The sequence below is a fragment of the Pristis pectinata genome, chromosome 18 (genome assembly GCF_009764475.1).
Source record: "Pristis pectinata isolate sPriPec2 chromosome 18, sPriPec2.1.pri, whole genome shotgun sequence".
NCBI lineage: Eukaryota > Metazoa > Chordata > Chondrichthyes > Rhinopristiformes > Pristidae > Pristis > Pristis pectinata.
The window spans coordinates 18,337,952-18,358,465 of NC_067422.1; the positions used below are offsets into that span (position 1 = coordinate 18,337,952).

Consider the following 20,514-nt stretch of genomic DNA (forward strand, 5'->3'; position numbering starts at 1 on the left):
ATCCACCACATCAGCTGGCAATTTAGTCCAGATAATTAGTCCTATTTTAATCTTATTTCCTATGCTTCTTCCAATTTGTTAAATTGCAATAATGCCACAATGGGTGCTCTGTCTAGCCCTTTGATTATTTTACAGATTTTTAATGATTATGTCTTAATGAAGGACTGGACACAAAACTAAAATATTGTGTTCCTTTACCTTTGCTTGGTTTCTGTATCATGCACTGCACATCTAGAATTCGGTGTAATTTATGAGTCTTTTGACACCACCGCCTTTTCTCATTTCATATTTCTGTTGAAATAAATGGCAGACCCTTGAGAAGCTCATTAGGTGGACTGAGGGCAGAAAAAGAAAGGAATATAAGATGTCAGTGTGCTACGCATAGGAGGAGAAAGGTCAGGAACACTTCATGAATCCTGGGTAGCAACATCGCTGCTTTTTGTAGATTTCTTTTTCATCCCCATTGCCAGAGAAGATAAAGGGACCATGAATGACATAAGTGAAGCCTAGAAGTCGGAAACTGATACACTGGAATAGTGGTGAACTGCAGCTAATTATTTCAACGGTAAGGACTGGGGCACACAAAAGTAAGTAAAGGATTGAGGGGGAAATTAAAGAAATTAAATACAAAGTTAATTAGGATTTTTTGAGGGGAGAGAGAGAAGTAAAATATTGCATCTTTGGAGGGATTTCAGAGAAGAGAGACAGAATAACTGAAGCTGAGAGGGTTGGGGACAAGATGTGAACTGGACCGTATCTCCTGTTCCACTATCTGATTTATCACAGAAGAGGAAACAGCTGGTCTGTCATCTCAGCATGTAAAGTCAGAACTTCTTGTTGCAACTGTCTGTAGTTTTAGGAGAGGGTGAGGGCACATATTTTGGCGGATGCTGAAGCTTTGGTTTGTCCATTGTTAAACTGGAGGACACTGTAGCTGGATATTGGACAAGGGAACTAACAACAAAGAGGCAGTGAAGGGCCCAATAAAAGTGATGAAACTATAGTGATGGATGCATCCACATAAATGTGGATGCTGATTCCATTTTTATGGAGATTGATGGAACCAATGGCAGGAAATGGAAGCCAAGAGGGCAAGAATGGATTCTAATGGATTCAGTGCAATGATGACTGGTCAACAAGAGAAGTAATTACTTTGGCAAAGTCTAGTAAGGTGAGAGTGGAACTCGCTGAGTGTAGTTCCACGGAGTTGGGTTATGAAATAAAATAGTGAAAAACTTGGTGCTGTTGACCATGTTGGAGCATGGGTGAGGAACATTATCTCACTTGCAGAAAAAGGTGGTTCAACAGTCAGTGCTGCAGCCTCACACTGCAGGGACCTGGGTTCAGTTCTGACCACTGGTGCTATCTGTGCACCTTCTCCCCATGAACCTGTGGGTTTCCTCCCAAATCCCTGCCAGTTTGCAGGCTAACTGGGCGAGTGTTAATTGTCCCCAGTGTGGGTATGTGGTAGGAGAATCAGGGTGCAGTTGAAGGGCATATGAGAGAAGTTACTGGGAAATGGGTGGGGGAATGGGATTGTTGACTTTGCTCTGAGAACTGGCACAGACTTAATGGACTGATTGGTCTTTTTATGTCAAGAGATATATGAAATTAATATGAATAGGGGTACTTCTTTTACATGTTCCAAAGGATCAATCCCAGTCTGGAAAATCGAGACTAAGGACAATGGAAAACAAAGACTGATTTTGAACCCATTGATTGCACCACAAAATAACAAGGAATTGCCCTGAAACATAGAGCCTGGTGAAATTGTTCTCAAAACGGCAGTAGCAATAACAACTCATATAAGGACTTTAACACTGTAAAACATCCCAAGGTGCTTCATTGGAGCATTATTGAATAAAATATTGACACAGCCTCAGAAGGAAATATTTGGGCAAAAGATAAAAAGTTTGGTCAAAGGCCTAGGATCACCTTTGAAGGAAGGGAGTCTAAGGAAGGAATCTCAAGAGCTTAGGACCTTGGTACCTGAAGGCAAGTCCCCCCGTTAGCCAAAATCGGAAGAGGATCTGACAGTTGGAGGAGATTACAGACATGGTGACCAGTTTGAGAACAAGGCTGTGAATTTTAAAATCTTCAAGCACAGAGGTCATGGGTGAATGAGACGGCAAGAGTAAGGATTTGGGTAGTTTAGCTTGAGAGGAGCTCACCATCAGCTTAGCGACCAATCGCATTACAATTTGGCAAAAGACCAGCACATTTAAATCCTGTTATAATTTTATTGTTGCCTACATGATGCTACATCAGTTTGCTAATTATTTGATTATGATGCTGTAATGACATATATTTTCAATTGAAGATACAAAAAAAACCATGGAAAGTGCTGAAAATATAATCAAAAGCTAATCTTAACCTGGAGCTATGTCTTTAAAGCCTATATATAGAATTATCATGGTGCCAGAGATATTGGAAATTTAATTTCCTAATGGCTGATCTTCTAATGCTTGCAGCCATTAGCAGTGATTGCATATTCTAAGAAAAGACATGAAGAAAAGGCTTATAATGTGGTGTTATTAAGTGTTGAATTACATCTAGATTTACAGTGCAGGAATCATTGAATTTCATTGATTTATAGCAGGAAGTAATATTTAAATTAAATATAATTCTCATTAAGCAGTTAGATGGTCCTTAGTTTCTTTAGGACTGGTCCTATTACCAGTGTGTTTAATTCTTTTGGTCAAGCTAAGATGGAGTCAGGTATAAACTAGTTATTGTCTCAAAATATTGGGCCTTGAACATGATAAATTAAAAGTGAAGCTTCTGCCTTTGAGTCTCATGGATAGGGAAAATCCAAGCCTTGATCTCTGGTCTGCCCCTGCATTCAAGAAGGAAATATTGACATTGGTTTCCTGTACTGGTAGGTATACCATGTCTCTTTCTTGAAGTACGCATGTATTTTTGTTGTTTGAATAATAAGAACTTTAACATCCTCCATGGTGAGATGTCTTTCTGGGACTCACTGAGCAGATTCTCAGTTGAATGAAAGCCAATTGAACAAGGTACTAGGAGGCATCTGCCTTCTATAAAACCAAGCTGTAATTATAGAGGAAATAAATCTGAAATCAACTCATCATCCACCTTACTTTTCACAGTGTCACTGCAAAACATTTTAATATCCATGGAGATGATACAAATATGGACAAAAGCAAAATATAAAAAAAACTACTGAAGTACTTAAATCAATATACTTTAAATTACAAGTTAGTTTTATCCACTTTTTAATCATTGCCACATAATTCATGCAGAGTATATGGTAAAAAAAATCATGGTATGTGAGCAAGTTCCCACTTTCTATGTTGACTGTAACTCTGTTTGATTTTTGGCATAAAGGAACAGTTCAAAGGGTAGCTTTATGATCTTTCTACTTTCCTCTTAGCAGATGCAAGTGTTAATATTTAACCATTTTTCTTGGAACTCCATTTGCTTTGAGCCCAGATAAAGTCAAGATCTTTCAGGGGTAGAAGTGATAGTTTACAAGTGCAATTTAGTGCTTTATACACTTTAGGTAACATAACTTTGTATTTCATGTTATTTTAAAGAAGTAGTTGAAAGCAGCATAAGTGCAATCAAGAAGAGGACAAGCATTGCTAAACACTGGCCTGTCCAGGGTACTGGCGATTCAGAAGAGCCAATTAATGCCACTCTGAACAGACAATCCTCAGTTTGGGTAATAAATCAGTTGGATGAAGTCATGAGGAGTTGTAAAGTAGTACTGTTGCTGACTCGTTTTACATGGAAGCCAACTGCTAATCAGGACAATGATGAAGAGTTAATTAAATTTTTCAGCAGTATGGTTGGTAGCCAAAATTGAAATCATTATGTGGTCACTGGTAAACATCAGCCAAAAGGACTTTGCTCCCACTGCAAAATACTTACATCAAAATGAGGTAATTATCCACTTGATTCCAAGTCTCAACTATGGGAGCTTGACAATTCCAGTGGCCATATGTGCCACTGTTTGTGAAGGTTACAGCCAGGAAAATTCTGCAGCGTTTCCCATTATGGCAAGATTGCTGAAAGTTGCACAAGTAGCAAGAAACTACAGTTTTGACAGAACGTTCTTAGATACCCTGCCTTCTCGTAAAATTTAAATTTATTACAGATATGTGCCAAGAGGTCCATCTTTGTCCAAGACTAGATCCCAAATATGCAGCTTGAGGCATTTGCATTCCTTTATAAGTTGCAGTCCAGAACTTGGAACAGAGTTTAAGGAGTACTGGCACAGACTTTGATCCCAACCTTTAGAACTGCTGCTCTTGAGTACTCTGTCTACAAACTGGGAGTCCCAAGTTCCATGTAGATCCAGTAAGGTGTTTGATGAGGTTTATTCAACCAATCTTCATTCAATTCATTAATTTCAGTTTTACTGGAGAATCCTGCTGCTTTATCTATATCTACGCATATTGTACACTTACATTAAAAATGAGAGGGTGACCAGGGAAAGGGTAGGATCACTCAATGATAAAGGAGGGAATTTATGTCTGGAACGGGGGGAGTGGGCAAGGTACTAAACAAGTACTTCGCATCAGTATTCGCAAAGGAGAAGGACTTGCAGGATAGCGAGATCAGGGAGGGGGTTTGCAGATATTCAAGGGCATGTTGATATCAAGAGGTGTTTGGCCTCCTGAAGAGCATTAAGGTAGATAAGTCCCAGGACCTGATGGGATCTATCCTAGGTTATTGATAGAGGCAAGAGAGGAAATTGTTGGGGCCCTGACAGAGACCTTTGTATCTTCCTTAGCCACAAGCGAGGTCCCAGTAGACTGGAGAATAGCCAGTGTTATTCTTCTGTTTAAGAAGGGCAACTGAGACAAACTGGGAAGTTGTAGGGTGGTGAGCTTTACATCAGTGGAAGGGAAATTATTGGAGAAGATTCTGAGGGATAGGATGTACTTACATCTGGAAAAGCATAGATTTATTATGGATAGTCAGTATGGCTTTGTGTGGGGGAGGTTGTGTCTTACAAACTTGATTGAGATTTTTGAGGAGGTGACGAAGGTGATTGACGAGCATAGGGCAGTGGATTTGTGTACATTGACATTAATAAAGCTTTGAACAAGGTCCCTCGTGGTATGCTGATCCAGAAGATTTAGGCACATGATGACTTGGTAGGTTGGATTCAAAATTAGCTGAGCCCTGGAAGTCAGAGGGTGGTGGTGGAGGGGTATTATTCTGACTGGAGCTCTGTGACCATTGGTGTTCTGCAAGGATCAGTGTTGGGACTTCTGTTTTTTAATGTGTATAAACAACCAAATAAATAAATAAATAGTTCAATTGGTTGTTTATTTACTTATTTATAATATGAATGATTTGGATGAAAGTATAGGTAGACTGATTAGTAAGTTTGCAGACAACACAAAAATTGGTGGAGTTGAGGATAGTGATGAAGTTTGTCAAAGGATTCAGCAGAATATAGACCAGCTGGAAATAAGGGCAGAGAAATATCAGATGGTGTTTAATCCAGACAAGTGTGAAGAGCTGCACTTTGGGAGGTCAAATGTAAGGGGGAAGTATGCAGTAAATGGCAGGATCCTTATGAGCATTGATCTACAGAGAGATCTTGGGGTGAAAGCCCATAGCTCCTTGAAAGCAGCAAACAAGTAGATAGTCATGTTGCAGCTGTATAAAACTTTGGTTAGGCTACATTTTTTTGAGTATTGTGTGCAGTTATGGTCGCTGCATTACAGAAAGGATGTGAAGGCTTTGGAGAGGGTGCAGGAAAGGTTCACTAGGATATTGCCTGGATTAGAGGATATGAACTATAAGGAGGTGTTGGACAAACTTGGATTGTTTTCTCTGGTGCGTCAAAAGCTGAGGGGCGATCTGATAGAAGTATAGAAGATGATGAGAGGCAGAGAGATAGGGTTGATGGTCAGTGTCTTTTTCCCTGGGTGGAAATGTCAAATACAAGAGGGCATAGATTTAAGGTGAGAGGGGGAAAGTTTAAAGGAGATTTATGAGGCAAGTTTTTTACACAGAGAGTGGTAGGTGCCTTGAATGTGCTGTCAGGGAAGTATCAAGAAACAGATACAATAGCAACATTTAAGAGGCATTTAGACAGACACGTGGGAATAGAGGGATATAAACTATGTGTAGGTAGATGTGCAATTTGAATTGGCATTCTGGTCAGCACAGATGTCGTGGGCTGAAGGACCTGTTGTTGTGCTATACTCTTCTATGTAACCATCACCATCTCCAGTAAATGAAAATCAAAATAACTGCATGTGCTGGAAATCTTGGATAAAAACATAAAATGATGGAAACACTCAGTAGGTCAGGTAGAATCTGTGGAAAGAGGAACAGAGTTAATATTTCAGGTCAGAGACCATTCATCAGAACTGGAAAAGAGAGATAATAAAGGTCATTTTAGGTTGCAGAAAGGTGGAAGGAAGTACTATCTCCATTCTAGAAACATTCACCAGCAGCTAAGCAGAATGGAGCAGGGGTGTGCTGGAGGTCATTCAATCCTGTTGCCCAGATAATTATTGTTTTAAATCAGCTAATTCAGCTGTTGGGTTTCATTCTTACTATCAGAATTTCATTCTTAATACTAATGGTATTGCCAGAGTTAGAACTGTGGAAAATTTTTCAGAATCCATAAAATTAATGCTGTTAATTTGCTTGTTTCTTAAAAATCATCCCACCATTAGCAGCAAAGGTATCAAAACTGCCCCATCTTGAGCCTATAGATCTGACCACTCGGCCTTTGGTCTGGAACAGTTGACTTTCTCAAATTCCCAGTTCATTCTCTTCCCTGCAGCTTTCCCTGCCATTCCTTCAAGATGGCACTGCTGGAAGAGCCACTGCCTCACAGCACCAGAGACTTAGGTTCAATCCTGACCTCAGGTGCTGTCTGTGTGGAGTTTGCACGTTCTTCCTGTGACTCTGTGAGTTCTCCAGGTGCTCCGGTTTCCTCCCACATCCCAAAGAAGTGTGGGTTGGTAGGTTAATTGGCCACTGTAAATTGTCCCCATTGTGTAGGTGAGTGATAGAATCTGGACAGGTGATAAGAATGTGGTGACAAGAAAAAGAAGGGGTTAGTGTAAATGGGTGGTTGATGGCTGGCATGGACTCAGTGGGCCAAAGGGCCTCTTTCCATGCTGTTTCTCTCTATGATTCCATGATTTATGACTCAGTGCCCAGCCACCACCCACTTAAATGCCCCTGCCGCAGGAGGAGGGGGACACAAGAAGACACAGCTGGTCACTGGAGGCAATTCAGCCAACAACAGGATTCAAGTTGCTAAAATCTAAAGCTTAAGCACCCCTTCTCCAAAACCTTCATAAAGGTTCTTTAACTTTGGCCCCACAACTGAAAATCACCATATGCTGTTCTTATAATATTCCAAAAAATAATCATGAGAAAAATTTAAATTGTCCCAAAAGGACTTTTAAGAAAACATGTCCAAATACATATGACTGTTTTTTTAACTGATTACCTCAACCTAAGATATAATGAATAATTGATAAACAAGGGAAGTTTACAATGCAGTTACTTGTCATTATAAATCTTCCTTGGTGTCCCTCTTGATCTAAACCTTTCTCTCCCTCCCAAGTATATTTACCCCCACTCACCTCTCTTTCCCCCCCCCCCCCACCCCCGCTGTTTTGTTTTTGTACAGATTGAATTTCTTAGTCATTTACCGGCAGTTTTGATACCTTTGCAGCAAATGGTTAAATGAATTTCAAGAACCAAGCAAATCAATAGCATTGATTGTATGGATTCTAAAAGCAGTTCCTTATTTCTAATATAAGCAATGCGGCAAGATCAAATCATTCCTTCATTGTTGAATATTGACTGCAATTGCAAATCTACCTGTTCTCTTCCATCTAAAGCTGAACTGATGGCAACTTTTTCCTTTATATGAACCTCATTATAGATGCAAATAAAGCTGAGGACAATAGGGAGGCCTTTTTTATTTCAACAAAGTAATAAAACAAGCAGTATTATTGATGTGCTAAAAGGTTGACAGTTGATACATGGTGTTACATTTTTAATGATTACTGCCATGTAGAATATCCTTCACTGGGACACTAATGACATCTTTACAGTATTTTGTTGCAGGCACTAAGTCTGCTCCTGTTTCAGAGCTTCAGATAATATAAATTACATATTAGTGTGCAGTTACTCATAAATATGTTTGCTTCATTGGTGCTATATCTTCGCTATCAGCAGGTATACAAGTTCTCTGGGCAGCATTTTTGAAGTATGTATGAAAGATATGATTTGTTGTGAAGAATAAAACATGGAATCTGCTGAATATATTATCCATTTGCCTTTTTTTAGGTTTATCTGTAATAGTTATTTACTATGAGCAGCTCAAATCACATGTAGCCTGCAATATATTGAATAGATGAAGCAAATGGTTGCTATTTAAGTAACACCTATTATGAATCTGCTCCCCAGACCACATCTTGTAAGACAAAAACAAAAAAAAAACTGCAATTCCTAAATTTCTTAAAAGAAAGCTGTCAATAGAGGAAGTCTATCATTTGTGGAGGAAGAAACAGCTATCACTTTGAAAGGGCACCTCACATACCAGAGGTCGTCAAGGGACAATATTCTCTCTTTGTCCTCTTCTGCAAGTGGAATCCTGTTTTATCAGGTTTCCTGCAACCCAATTTCTCTGAAACTTATCTGTGTTAGTAAAATTCACTTTCAAAATACTCAAAGTTTTGCTGAAAGTTGGGTTGTTTAAACCAGCAATTAGCTGAGCTATGTGCAGTAAAGAGGCCCCAGGTTAGATCTCTGGCTTGAGCAGCATGGATATTACAGTGGTCTCAGTGCTCGAAGAGAATGAGCCAACATTTCTGTTCTTTATAGAATCATAAAAACTTATGGCAAAGAAAAAGATTATTCATCTCAGCTGACAAAGAGATATTTAGGCTGATCTTGCTTCCCAACCTCTCTGTCCATTGCCTTGACTTTATGGTATTTTAGTGCCTAAAAATTTAATTGCTCAATGCTCAGCACCACCTCACTATCTTTAGCATAATTGAAAATCAATATTTACTTTGAGTAAAACATGATGACAACAATTTCCAGGTTGCTTTAAGTCCCTCCAGAAATTGGATCTGAACCTCCTTGGTATAAGTCCCCCTTGTACTCTAATGTGATTTAAATGTACTTCTGGAGCACTGCTGAAGAAATTAGACCACATTGTCCCAGGGGGCCTTTCACTGGGTAATCCCTGTACAACCAGGTTATTCCAGCTCAGTGTTGGTCTGGGACACCTTATAGCAAATCAATGACTTCCCTTCATTCTTATCCCATCAACCACTGGCCCACTCTGCACTAATTTTCACCCCTTCAGCCCAACCCCACACATTGCTTGAGTCCTGGACTCCACCTCTTCCCCCCCCCACACCCTAATTTGGTTCCCCACAATCCTCCCATCCAAAATTGCTGGTGTCCCAATAATCAACCCAAACATTCCCAGTTTCTAATGTACTCTCCACCTTCCCACCCCACCCACCCACCATTATCAACAGAGTATTCCTGGTCTCCTGATTCCAATTCACCATCATCCCAATATTGCCACTGCCCTGATTCCAAAAATGTTCACATGAACTTCTTGGCACTAAAAGGCACCTTTTAAATCTGATGAGAGTTTCTGCTTCCACCATACTTTTAAGAGAATGAATTTCTCACCTTCATCGCCCCTTGTGTGAGTGTGATTTTCTTTGGCTTACCTCGAACCTTTCTACATATTTCCCTAATTTTTTATCCCTGGTTATTAATATCTCTGCTCTGGGAAATATATGCCTTCTATTCACTCTGTACAGGCCCTTCATTATTTTCGCTCACCCTGTTAAGTCTCCCCTCAGCTTTCTCTATGCTAAAGAAAATAACCCCAATTGATCTTGTCTTATACAAAGTTCTCTGACCTCTGTACCCTCTTTCTTCTCTAAGTTGCCTTACACTGCTGTCCCGTCATTTAATCGGTGTTACTGTAGCAGCTCCAGATAATCAAACCTGCCTCACACCATGGGCTGGCTTTTCAGGTCTTACAAATCTATCAGGACTGGAATTCCTGTCTACAGCAAGCATGGAGATGGATGGTGAAAGCTGTGGAAGTGAGTCAGGATGCAAACCAGCATGAGTTTCAATGGCTCAGCAAAAACTGGAAAATTATTATTGACTTGTGGCATTGCATATTATTTTTTCCTTTTAAATATTTAATCTCTAAAGAAATTAATTTTCCAGGAAACCCAACTGATAATTGGAGAGGATTGCAAAGCAAAGGCCAGTCATGGCTCCAGGAATATGGGCAGAGTTCACCATTATATCCAGACATTTTTAGTAATTAGTGCAGGACCTTGTAAATATTTTTGACTTTGGCTTATAGTATGGAGGTGGTTGGGTTGAAATGATTGATATACAGTATATGAAGTAGAAAGGAGATGAACCAGAATGTTACTTCTAGATTATAACAAGCATAACAAGTGAAAACAAGCAAAAATCAGCAAACTATATATTCAGAAATTACAATCTTTCTCCCTTAACAATATTATATAGCATTGTTGATAGCTGAATTCTTCAGAAGGAAAGATGAAATCAAAGGCTCCAAAAAGCCCAATTGATAACTGGAGAGGGAATTAAACAGAGACAGTGAGGAGGCTTCAAAATGTATTTGGGTGCAGGAATGGGAAAACTCAGGGAACAACCTTCGTTTATGGCATTTCTTTTGTTCTTGCCTGGGTTTAGTACATTATTGTGATTTTAGCTAATGATATTTTCGTAGCTTCTGTCAGTGCTTTTAGAATTGTTGAGATGGCATTGGGGCTGTATAATGATATTTGTTCCATGTATAATTATTTTCTTTATATTTTTAGTGCCTTCCTCAGGACCAACAAACGTTTCTTCCCTTGCTCTCAACTCAAACAGCATCCTGGTCAAGTGGAATGAGGTTCCGCAACAGAACCGTAATGGACTTGTCCTTGGCTATAAGGCAAGCTGATATTAATCCTGATTGTTAAAGCTTTATACAAGTGAAGCATTTTAAATTGGCTTACAAACAAGAGCATAAATGTAATAATATATTTAAGGATTTGATTCTTTGATCTTTTTCTGGAATAAACACAAATCACTAAGAGAAAGTTTCAGTGAGGCAGAGGTCTGAGATGTTTTGGGGCCAGATGCTTCACTGGGATACATTTCTGTCTTGTCTTCTCTTTTCCATCACTGGCCTAAATCCTGGAATTATCTAACAGCATTATGAGGGTGTCTTCATCATAAATAATTTGGCAGCTCAACAAAGTGGATAACCACTAATTATGAATGGACTTTAAGTGCCAGCTATGGCCACATTCCATGACAGAAAATCCCTGGCCGCAAACCAGGCCATCTCTGTGGATTAAATGGGCTGAAAACTGTTTGCAGCCTGTTTACAGGTTCCTGAAGGTGATGTACTTATAGGAAGCTCTAATCTTCTTCATTCCCATTTGTTCAATGTTGGCAAGCTGCCATTGCTGAATTTGCCTCTTGAAGCAGCTGATATGACAACTGACATACGAGGAGTGTTTGTCAGTCCTTGGGCTGTATTCATTGGAGTACAGAAGAATGAGAGGGGACCTCATAGAAACATCTCGAATGTTGAAAGGACTGGACAGAGTAGATGTGGCTAAGTTGTTTCCCATGGTGGGTGAGTCCAGGACAAGAGGGCACAGTCTTAGAATTAGAGGGTACCCATTTAGAACAGAGATGTGGAGAAATTTCTTTAGCCAGAGGCTCATGGATTTATGGAATTTGTTGCCACATACAGCTGTGGAGGCCTGATCATTGGGGGTGTTTAATGTGGAGATTGATAGGTATCTAATTAGTCAGGGTATCAAGGGATATGGGGAAAAGGCCTGGAATTGGGGCTAGATGGGAGAATAGTTTAGCTCATGGTGAAGTGGCGGAGCAGACTCGATGGGCCGAATGGCCTACTTCTGCTCCTTCATCTTGTGAACTGCATCCAATTTCAGGCTGTTCTGCTTATTGGCAGTTGGATTTTGGGATAGTCCAGTTTGAAAGGGAAGAAAGAGGACATGGTTTCCCAATTGGTAGTGGCCTTCATGAGTAGTACAAAGTACACTTGCTCCTCCTGGCTCCAGAGCAAACCATAAAATAAGATCTTATTAGATCTGATAATGCACCCAATGGTTGTTCCATGCTGGGCAGCCAGTCTCCTGGAAGGGACCTATACCAGGTGTTAAGCTCCTCAGAGGCACATGCAGCTTGCTTTAGGCTCCAACCCAGATGCTGGGTAATCCTTTGAGCCCTGGATGGTATCAAATGTTCCTGGGAGATCAATGGCACAGCTGGTAGAGCCACTTCCTCGCAGTACCAGAGACCAGATTCAATCCTGACCTGTGTGTTTGGAGTTTGCATATTCTCCCTGTGACTGTGTGGGTTTCCTCCAGGTATTGTGGTTTGCACCCACATCCCAAAGATGTGTGAGTTGGTAGGTTAATTGGTCACTGTAAATTGCCCTCAATATGTAGGTGAGCGATGAAATCTGGGGGGAGCTGATGAGCATGTGGGGGAAGAAAAGAGTGGGATTAATGTAGGATTGGTGTAAATGGGTGGCTGATGGTCCTGAAGGGCCTGTTTCAGTGCTGTATCTCTCTATGTCTCCATGTTTCTCAAGTTACCTTAGAATGATGTGGACAGCCTTGCAAAATTGTTTTTAACCTCTTGCCTTCCATTAAGAAAAGGTGTGCAGACATGATTAGATTCTGCCTCCAAGAATCTTGTGAAACAAAGTAAATTGTCTCAACCATGTGGGCATGATTCCATAGAAAGAAACCAGCAATATTAAATGGAGAGACCACAAACATTGCGAGCATTTTTGACAGAAACAAAGGAATATCCTGTACAGAAGTCTGAACAAAGTCACATTTTTTTTTAGAAACTGTCTGAGTTTACATGTACCCAATCATGTTGCATTTTACTGATGCTGAGTTCAAATCTGCACCGTTGTATCCTTTTATCTGTTCTACATGACTTTATCTTGATGACCACAGAAATTTTCATCCATCGAGGCACAATGATACTAATATTGTTTTCACAATGAAGTCAACTTAAAATCTGCAAACACCTTCATATACTATCATAGCCTTCTCACGGGAGAGATAAAAATGCTGGGTTTGCTTTATAAACGATAAAATGGAAGACGCTGTCATTCACTTTATGAAAAATGAACAGGAATATTTCTTTTTGGAATTCTTCTCATACTGTGTGTGCACTTTACTATGTTTGAATGTAGGTCCTTTACAAGGAGAAGGACTTAGAAGCTCCTATGAAGTTCAAGACCATTGAAGGCAACTCTACACATGCTGTTCAACTTGTTGACTTAGGGAAGTATGTGCTGTATGAAATCCAAGTCCTTGCTTTTACCAGAATTGGAGATGGAATGCCAAGCTTCCCACCTATTCTTGAGAGAACCCTGGATGATGGTTGGTATTTTTGCAGTGATAAATAAAGTAGATAAATGATCATAAACTCCATTTTAAATTTTCAGTCAGCTGGGCTGCTGATGACAAACACGGGCTATGATCTCATTCACACAACTCCACAAATGCAGAATTCTTCCAATGAAAATTGCATTTACCTGCAGAAAAGATATTGGGAAACTCATCTCCTCACTTGTCAGTGGAATTTTCATTTTCTCTTTTTTTCTGCCATGCGAAAAAGAGAAGTAAACAGCCAACAGTAGTGTAATGCTCAAAGTTTGTTAACAGTAAAACTTTCAACCTCACTGGTTGAAGAAAACAAGTTTTTATTTAGTCACAGAATAACCAGGATTCATTAACCTAGTTCCCCTGAAACCATGCTATTTAAAGGGCCAAAATCCAACCTGCACACTTTGCCCTCTCTATGATCTTGTACCACCTCATATGTGCCTAGACTTCTTTACCCATGGAGGTCAGGAACATGGCCATTTTCAGTATCCTAGCCTCAGAACCCTTCCTGGCTGCAGATCTCTACTGCTGCATTTGTGAAGTAACCTGAGTTCCATGCTCCAAGGAAAAGAGATATCAACCCACAGGAGCAGGGACAGTGGCAATTCCTATTTGCTTGCGTTGTGACTTCTCCAAAGTGCGGGCATTCAAAGACTGCACTCGTCCCCCTACAGGGACCTGCCTGGCAACCTCCTGCCACAAGTGCCTGGCTGTAGCCCAGGGAAGTCTCTGTGGTCTCCTTGCATGGAGTTCATGCCTCCAGTGGACACCTATCCAGATCCTTTTGACTCCCTAAGAGGGCTCTCCCAGCCCCAACGATCATTGTTGCCTCCATTTGTTCAGTAATAACTCACCCCAGTGACTAGGAAAATGTTGCTTTCATTGTGGTACATTCATGAGATCTGGCTTCAGGGATCACTCTGCCTGTGCCACATGCTGAAGATTATGAGAATTTGCAATACAGCAATATCAGTTTCAACGTAGTGTTAAAGAAACCCAACAATGCTGTTCCTGTGAATACCAAAGATGAAGATCTCGCTCTTCCTGCAACCTTCAATAACAATGTTCAGCTTACCCACAGCGCTGTTGTGCCACCCAAAAATGGAGCAATTTCTAGGCAGGGATGATGGAATTTTCTTGATTACTGTTACTGTCTTAACATCCATCCCCTGAGGTTTAAACTTATGCAATGCAAGTCAAGGGACAACATGAACCTTTATTTCTAATGCTGTCAACAAAATTATAATTGCCATCACTTTACAATTGGACTCATGTCCATGCGTTTATCAATATAGGGCATTATCTGATTTGTAAAAGCAATGTGGACAGAGCCAGCACTGATCTAACAGAGAAATGGTGTGAAGTGAATCGGTGGAGTAATTAAATTTGCGTTTTGTTGCTAGTAGCTGGATCTAACTGTTATTGGATGGTGTCATGGTGACATTTAGATCAAAAACCATATGACTTAGGTTGTAGAGATATGAATCAGAATCAGGTAAGATATCTTTATTAGTCATGTGTACATTGAAACACACAGTGAAATGCATTTTTGCGTAGAGTGTTCTGGGGGCAGCCCACAACTTCCTAACCCGTACCCTACCCATACTGCTCTGCTTTTCCCTCCTATATATTGGGCTACCCCTTTTCCAATCTTCAGTCCTAAAGAAGGGTCCTAACCCAAATCGTGGACCACCTGCTTTTCTCCACGGATGCTGCCTGGCCTGCTGAGTTCCTCCAGCATCATAATGTTTTTCATCTCAATTCCAGCATCTGCATCCTTTGTTCCTCAGGTTTGTTGTCACTGACTTATATGACGTGAAATTTGTTGTTTTGAAGAAAATTTAATAGATGTAGTTTAATCCTTTACTGCCTTATAGTACTCTTTTTTTGATGCCTGCTACATTCAGTTGTATCATTTTAGTTACACACTTTTTTCAAACAAGTATTAATTTCACATTGTAAGTATTTTACTCTCTCTTCTCGTGTTAGGAGTGACTCCTTAAAAGACAACATGATTTTACTTGTAAGCCCTGATCTGACAGGATAAAGCACAGGTTCATTGATCCATTGACCAGTCTTATCCTGTTACCTGACATTTTATTCTGGTGCAAGAATATGACAGCTAATTATTTCCTGTTGGTTGCAGAAAGCAAATCAGAGAAAATTAGCAACAAGGCAAAGAGCTGATTGAAGAAATGACTGTAAGGTGGTTTTTAAGGGCAATGTATAGCCCAAGCAGAGCCTTATTCACAATCAGAGCTCCTGAATCAATACAACTATCGTGTGAAAAAATTAAGATTCAAAAATAATTTTGTAATCATTTTAATTTCTCAGTGCCTGGACCTCCTGTAGGGATTCTGTTTCCAGAGGTTCGAACAACATCTGTGCGTCTAGTTTGGCAGCCTCCAGCAGAACCTAATGGCATCATCCTAGGTAAGTACAATGGAACTCCTGAAACTTGGAGTAAATGTAATGCATACACTTGCAATAACCTTTTTAATAGATATGATAGGAAGAGAGTAGGGTGGGGAAAGTGATGACAGAACATAAAATTACAAAAATCTTTAGTTATCTCACAATGTGCAAAACATGTGGAGAAAATATAGCATTAAGCCAAACAAAGAAATGTGATAATAGCGGCATGTTTTTCTCTTATTTCTCTCTTCATAAAGTGCTGCAGTATGCTATATCTGAATGTGTGTTGCAAGAAAATACATTCTATTTAAAAGACTGCTGGGCAGCATGAGTTATATCTATGTTGAATATAACAATTGTAACCCTCTAACCATGACAGCTATAAGACTAACATTCATAAAACCATATTGTATTAACTCACACTGTGGACAAATAAACATGTATGACATTAGTTTTCATGTTTTAAATGTATCACAGACCAAATGAAATGCTTTTGCAATTCCAGAAAACTGCAAGAAAGTATTGATATGAATCTATATGAAATAATAATTTTCTCAAAGTCTCAGCTGCCCACATGAAAATAATGTTATAATTGCATAATTATTTTACTGAGTGCAAGAACTAAAATGCTATAAATTCAACAAATACAAATGAATGCAGAGACATTGGAGAGAAATTTCTCAGGATTGCGAACATAAAACAAATATTAGTTCAGTAACCCCCCCCCATAGGCCTTGTGCAGCAGTCAATGAAACGAATGGGGCAATACGCTAGCGGCCAATATGAAAATGCCTGCTCTATACTCGAACACAAGACAAATTTCCACCGTATTATCGTCATTATAAATTGAATCCAGAGAAGGAAAAATTATTGCCTTTTCATCATCCATGGGTTCACTTTTAGACCTAGTTGGAAAACTATAGATTGTAAGTATCATTTTAGGAAGATTGTTGCAGAGCACAGGAACTGTTTGTTTTAGCATTAACTGATACTTAATCAACTTTTTTCTCAGCTTACCAAGTGACTTATCGGTTAAACACAAGCAGCACAAACACCGCCACAGTGGATGTGTTGAATCCAAGTGCTCGGCAGTATACAGCTACTGGACTAAAGCCAGAATGCAGTTACGTTTTCCGCATTACAGCTCAGACTCGTAAAGGGTGGGGTGAAGCAGCAGAAGCCTTGGTGGTAACAACAGAAAAGAGAGGTAAGTAGGAAAACTATAACTGCACTACAGCAGTTTTTATGAATGTTTTACGAGTGCCATTTGCACACATGATGATGTCATCAATATGTGTGGCATGCATTTCTACTTTGCTGAAATTGAAACAAAAATGTGCAACCTGCAAACTGTTATTAACTCTCAGTAAGATAAGGAGCAAACTCCATACAACTCGACAAAGATATGTGAATTAATGATCCCAATATGCCATTATCAGCGAGAGTCTGCCTGAGTTTTCAGTGCTGTGCATATTATATTATTGCTGGATCTCACGGTGCATATTGCAGGTTTTCTAGTTCATGCACAGGGCAGTTCAACTGTAATCCCTGCATGAGTAGTGAACCAAGACCTTGAAGTGGTGCAGGGCCATTCACAATACAGGACTTGATCTGTGAGGAGGATTCGGGGTGGGATGGTGTGGCTGCGCGCTGCACAAATCCCCTGAGAATGGGGGCAAAAGTTTACACAATGTTGCCCTCATCCTGATGACCACCTTCGTGTATGGTTGTATCAGTTGGTGTGTGGACCCCAAGTACGTGAGCACCAAGTGTCACTACGTGCTGAGATTCTATGTATCCCTGGTGCTGCAGAAGACAGGCCTGGCCCCTCTACCACGCAACGCCCCAATCAGCTGGACGTTGCCACACCACCTGTCCTTTGTGGAAGAGTTCTTCCAGGTAAACATCTTTGACCACAAGTCCATCAGGCAGTGGTCAGCGTGGAATGCGGGACAGGGACACTATGGATTCTGTGGGTTTGTTCCCGGAACAAACAGTCCAAACCGTATGGCAGAACGCCTCATTGCCAGATCTGACCAACAAGCACAAAGACCTCACTTGGCTGGCGGTGAGAGGTGCCCTCCCAGTCAGAGCCTTCCTCTACAGATGACATATCACCCCCAATGTACGCTGTCCGCGGGATGCCTGCAGTGGGGAAGAAACAGTCACCCACCTCTTTGCAGACTGCAGATTTGCTAAGAGGTGGTGGAGAAGGATGCAAGGGTCCGTGTCTCGCTTCGTCCCCAGCAGCTGTGTGATGGAGGACTCTCTGATCTACGGGCTGTTCCCGGGGACACACACTGAGACAGACATCAAGTGCTGCTGGAAGGTCATCAACTCGGTGAAGGACGCCCTTTGGTCTGCCCGAAACTTGTTGGTCTTGCAGCACGGTGAGATGTCTGTAAGGGAATGCTGCAGACTGGCACAGTCCAGGCTGCAGGAGTACGTGCTGAGGGATGCACTGAAGCTTGGTGCAGCCAATGCTAAGGCTCTGTGGGGAAGGACCACAGTCCAGGCTCCTTCCGTTACCGCACATGGAGGGGCTGAGTAGGGTGGGGAAGCCCCTCGAACAATGAAAGAGGTATCACCCCAAGGAGCCACATAAGTGGCAGTAGTGCGATGTTTGTGTGTTTTTTTTTCTCTCCTTACACTTTACACTACTGAATGTAACAACCATGAATGTTAAGCTTTTGTATTTTGCACTGTGTTCTTCCTTTGTGTATATTTTTTATTATGAATAAAGTTTATTTTTGAAAATAAAAAAGATTTACTCCCCTCCTGTGAATTTATGTTCACCTCGGTGGCAACCCTTTAATGCCGCTGTGGAGAGTTCTTTAAGGCTGTGACCCTCTTCCCATAATTCTCAGCTGTAATCTCAGCAGGCAGCTGCCATCTGGAACTGCACCGGTTGCATTTTAATGCAGCAGTCCAGGTATAAACCACTCTGACCATTTATTTTTAAAGGTAAGTCTTCCCATTTTCACAATCCTATTAGTAATCCCCTGACTGAGTGTTTGTACTAAATGCAGTAACGATTTAGTGCACTGAATAAGAAGGAAATCCAAGTTCTAGCCTCTAAAGAATATATTTTCTACAATGGGTTCACGTCCTTAAAGTCTATTCTGAACCAGCCATACAATGAAGGGTTTATATTGTACAAGTGATGAAAAGAAATGTGGAATCCTTTGTCAGTATCAATCTCTGGAATCTACTGCGGTTCAAAACATGTGCCTTCTTATCATTTTGTAATAAATTTCATATTAAACAATATGAATTTGGATATAAACTTAAAAAGGACAAATTTGGAGACCTCAAAGATCAAAATGCACGAAAGAAACACTTATGCTTTATAATCTACAACGTGTAGCCTTTATATGACATAATGATTGGTTAAAATCAGAGGTGTTGTCCTATTTAAGAAAAATGCAGGTAATTAATCATGAGGTAATCAAGGTTTTAATCATACAATAGTGGAACTTTTGGAATAACTTTTGGAAGTTGTTTTGCCTGAACAACTTCCAACAGTATAATTTAAAATAAGAGTTTTTCTCTACCACTAACTTCCAGCTGTCCCATAACCCTCACACCCCTGGATGAATCTAATTCTGTTCTGTTGGTAGCACTGATTCTTTTTACTGTGCTAATGATAACTACTTGTCAAATACATTTATAATTGCACAGTAAGAATATGTCCTTTTATCAGTTTGGATATCGATTAGGAAGGGAGCAAAGAGCCGGGTAAACAGGTTGCGCTTTAGTTGGAGAGAACAAGAGATGGAGAAAGGTGAGAGAGACGGAGTTGGGGAGAGAGGGGCAGGTGAGGGATGGACAGGGAAGGAGACAGAAATGTTAGAGAGCAAGGGGAGAGGGGAACAAAGGGGCAAAAGAGTTGCTGGAGTTCATTGCACTCTCTCTCCCATAATATCTTTCTCCCTCTCCCTTCCTCTCTCCCACCCACCCACCCACCAACTTTTCCAGGCTTTTTCTTTCTTGCACCCTCTGCTGCTCCCCCAATCTTTTATCCTCTCTCACTCCCCTCCACTTCTTCTGTCTCCCCCTCTCCAGTCTCCTGTTCACACCCCTTTCTCCCACACTCACCCCAATGCTCTCCTCTGATTCTCTCACCCTGGCTCTCCTGCCACCTCTGCCAGCTCTTTCACTCTCTCACCAATCCCCCAGCTCTCTCCCCACTTCCTCAGCACAAACCCCTTCCCCTGACACCCTCTCTCCTGACACTCTCTCCCCTATACCCCTCTATTTTCCTCTCAACTCTTCTTCACTCTGTCCTCCAATCTCCCCCTACTCTCTCCCCACAATCTTTCTGATATCAGGGAGACAGCGTTGGGGATGACCATGCTGCAAGATATTGTGTTGAGCCAAAAGTGCCTCACAAACCAAAGTTAAGATCTTTATTTAATTATATTAATGCAGAACTAACATATTGAAATGATGATGTGTTAATTTGTGGTCACAATATCACAAATATTAATGCTGGTTTATTGATTCCCAAGTAAAACATTGATACTCTAACTCTTTAAATTGAATTTCAATTCGTCGTAGACTAATGGGTTGGACAGCATCTTTTGTTCTCAAAGTTCCAGTTGAAGTCACATTGGAGGAACTCAGCAGG

General features: G+C 40.6%; 1 protein-coding gene across 1 annotated transcript in view; it reads left to right on the forward strand.

Moving 5' to 3' along the window:
* sdk2b (sidekick cell adhesion molecule 2b) overlaps positions 1–20,514 on the forward strand; it is a 699,987-nt gene that overhangs the window by 524,735 nt on the left and 154,738 nt on the right. The window contains 4 exon segments of the mRNA XM_052032768.1: positions 10,857–10,972; positions 13,274–13,463; positions 15,804–15,902; positions 16,897–17,091. Coding sequence (XP_051888728.1) covers positions 10,857–10,972; positions 13,274–13,463; positions 15,804–15,902; positions 16,897–17,091 — 600 coding nt within the window.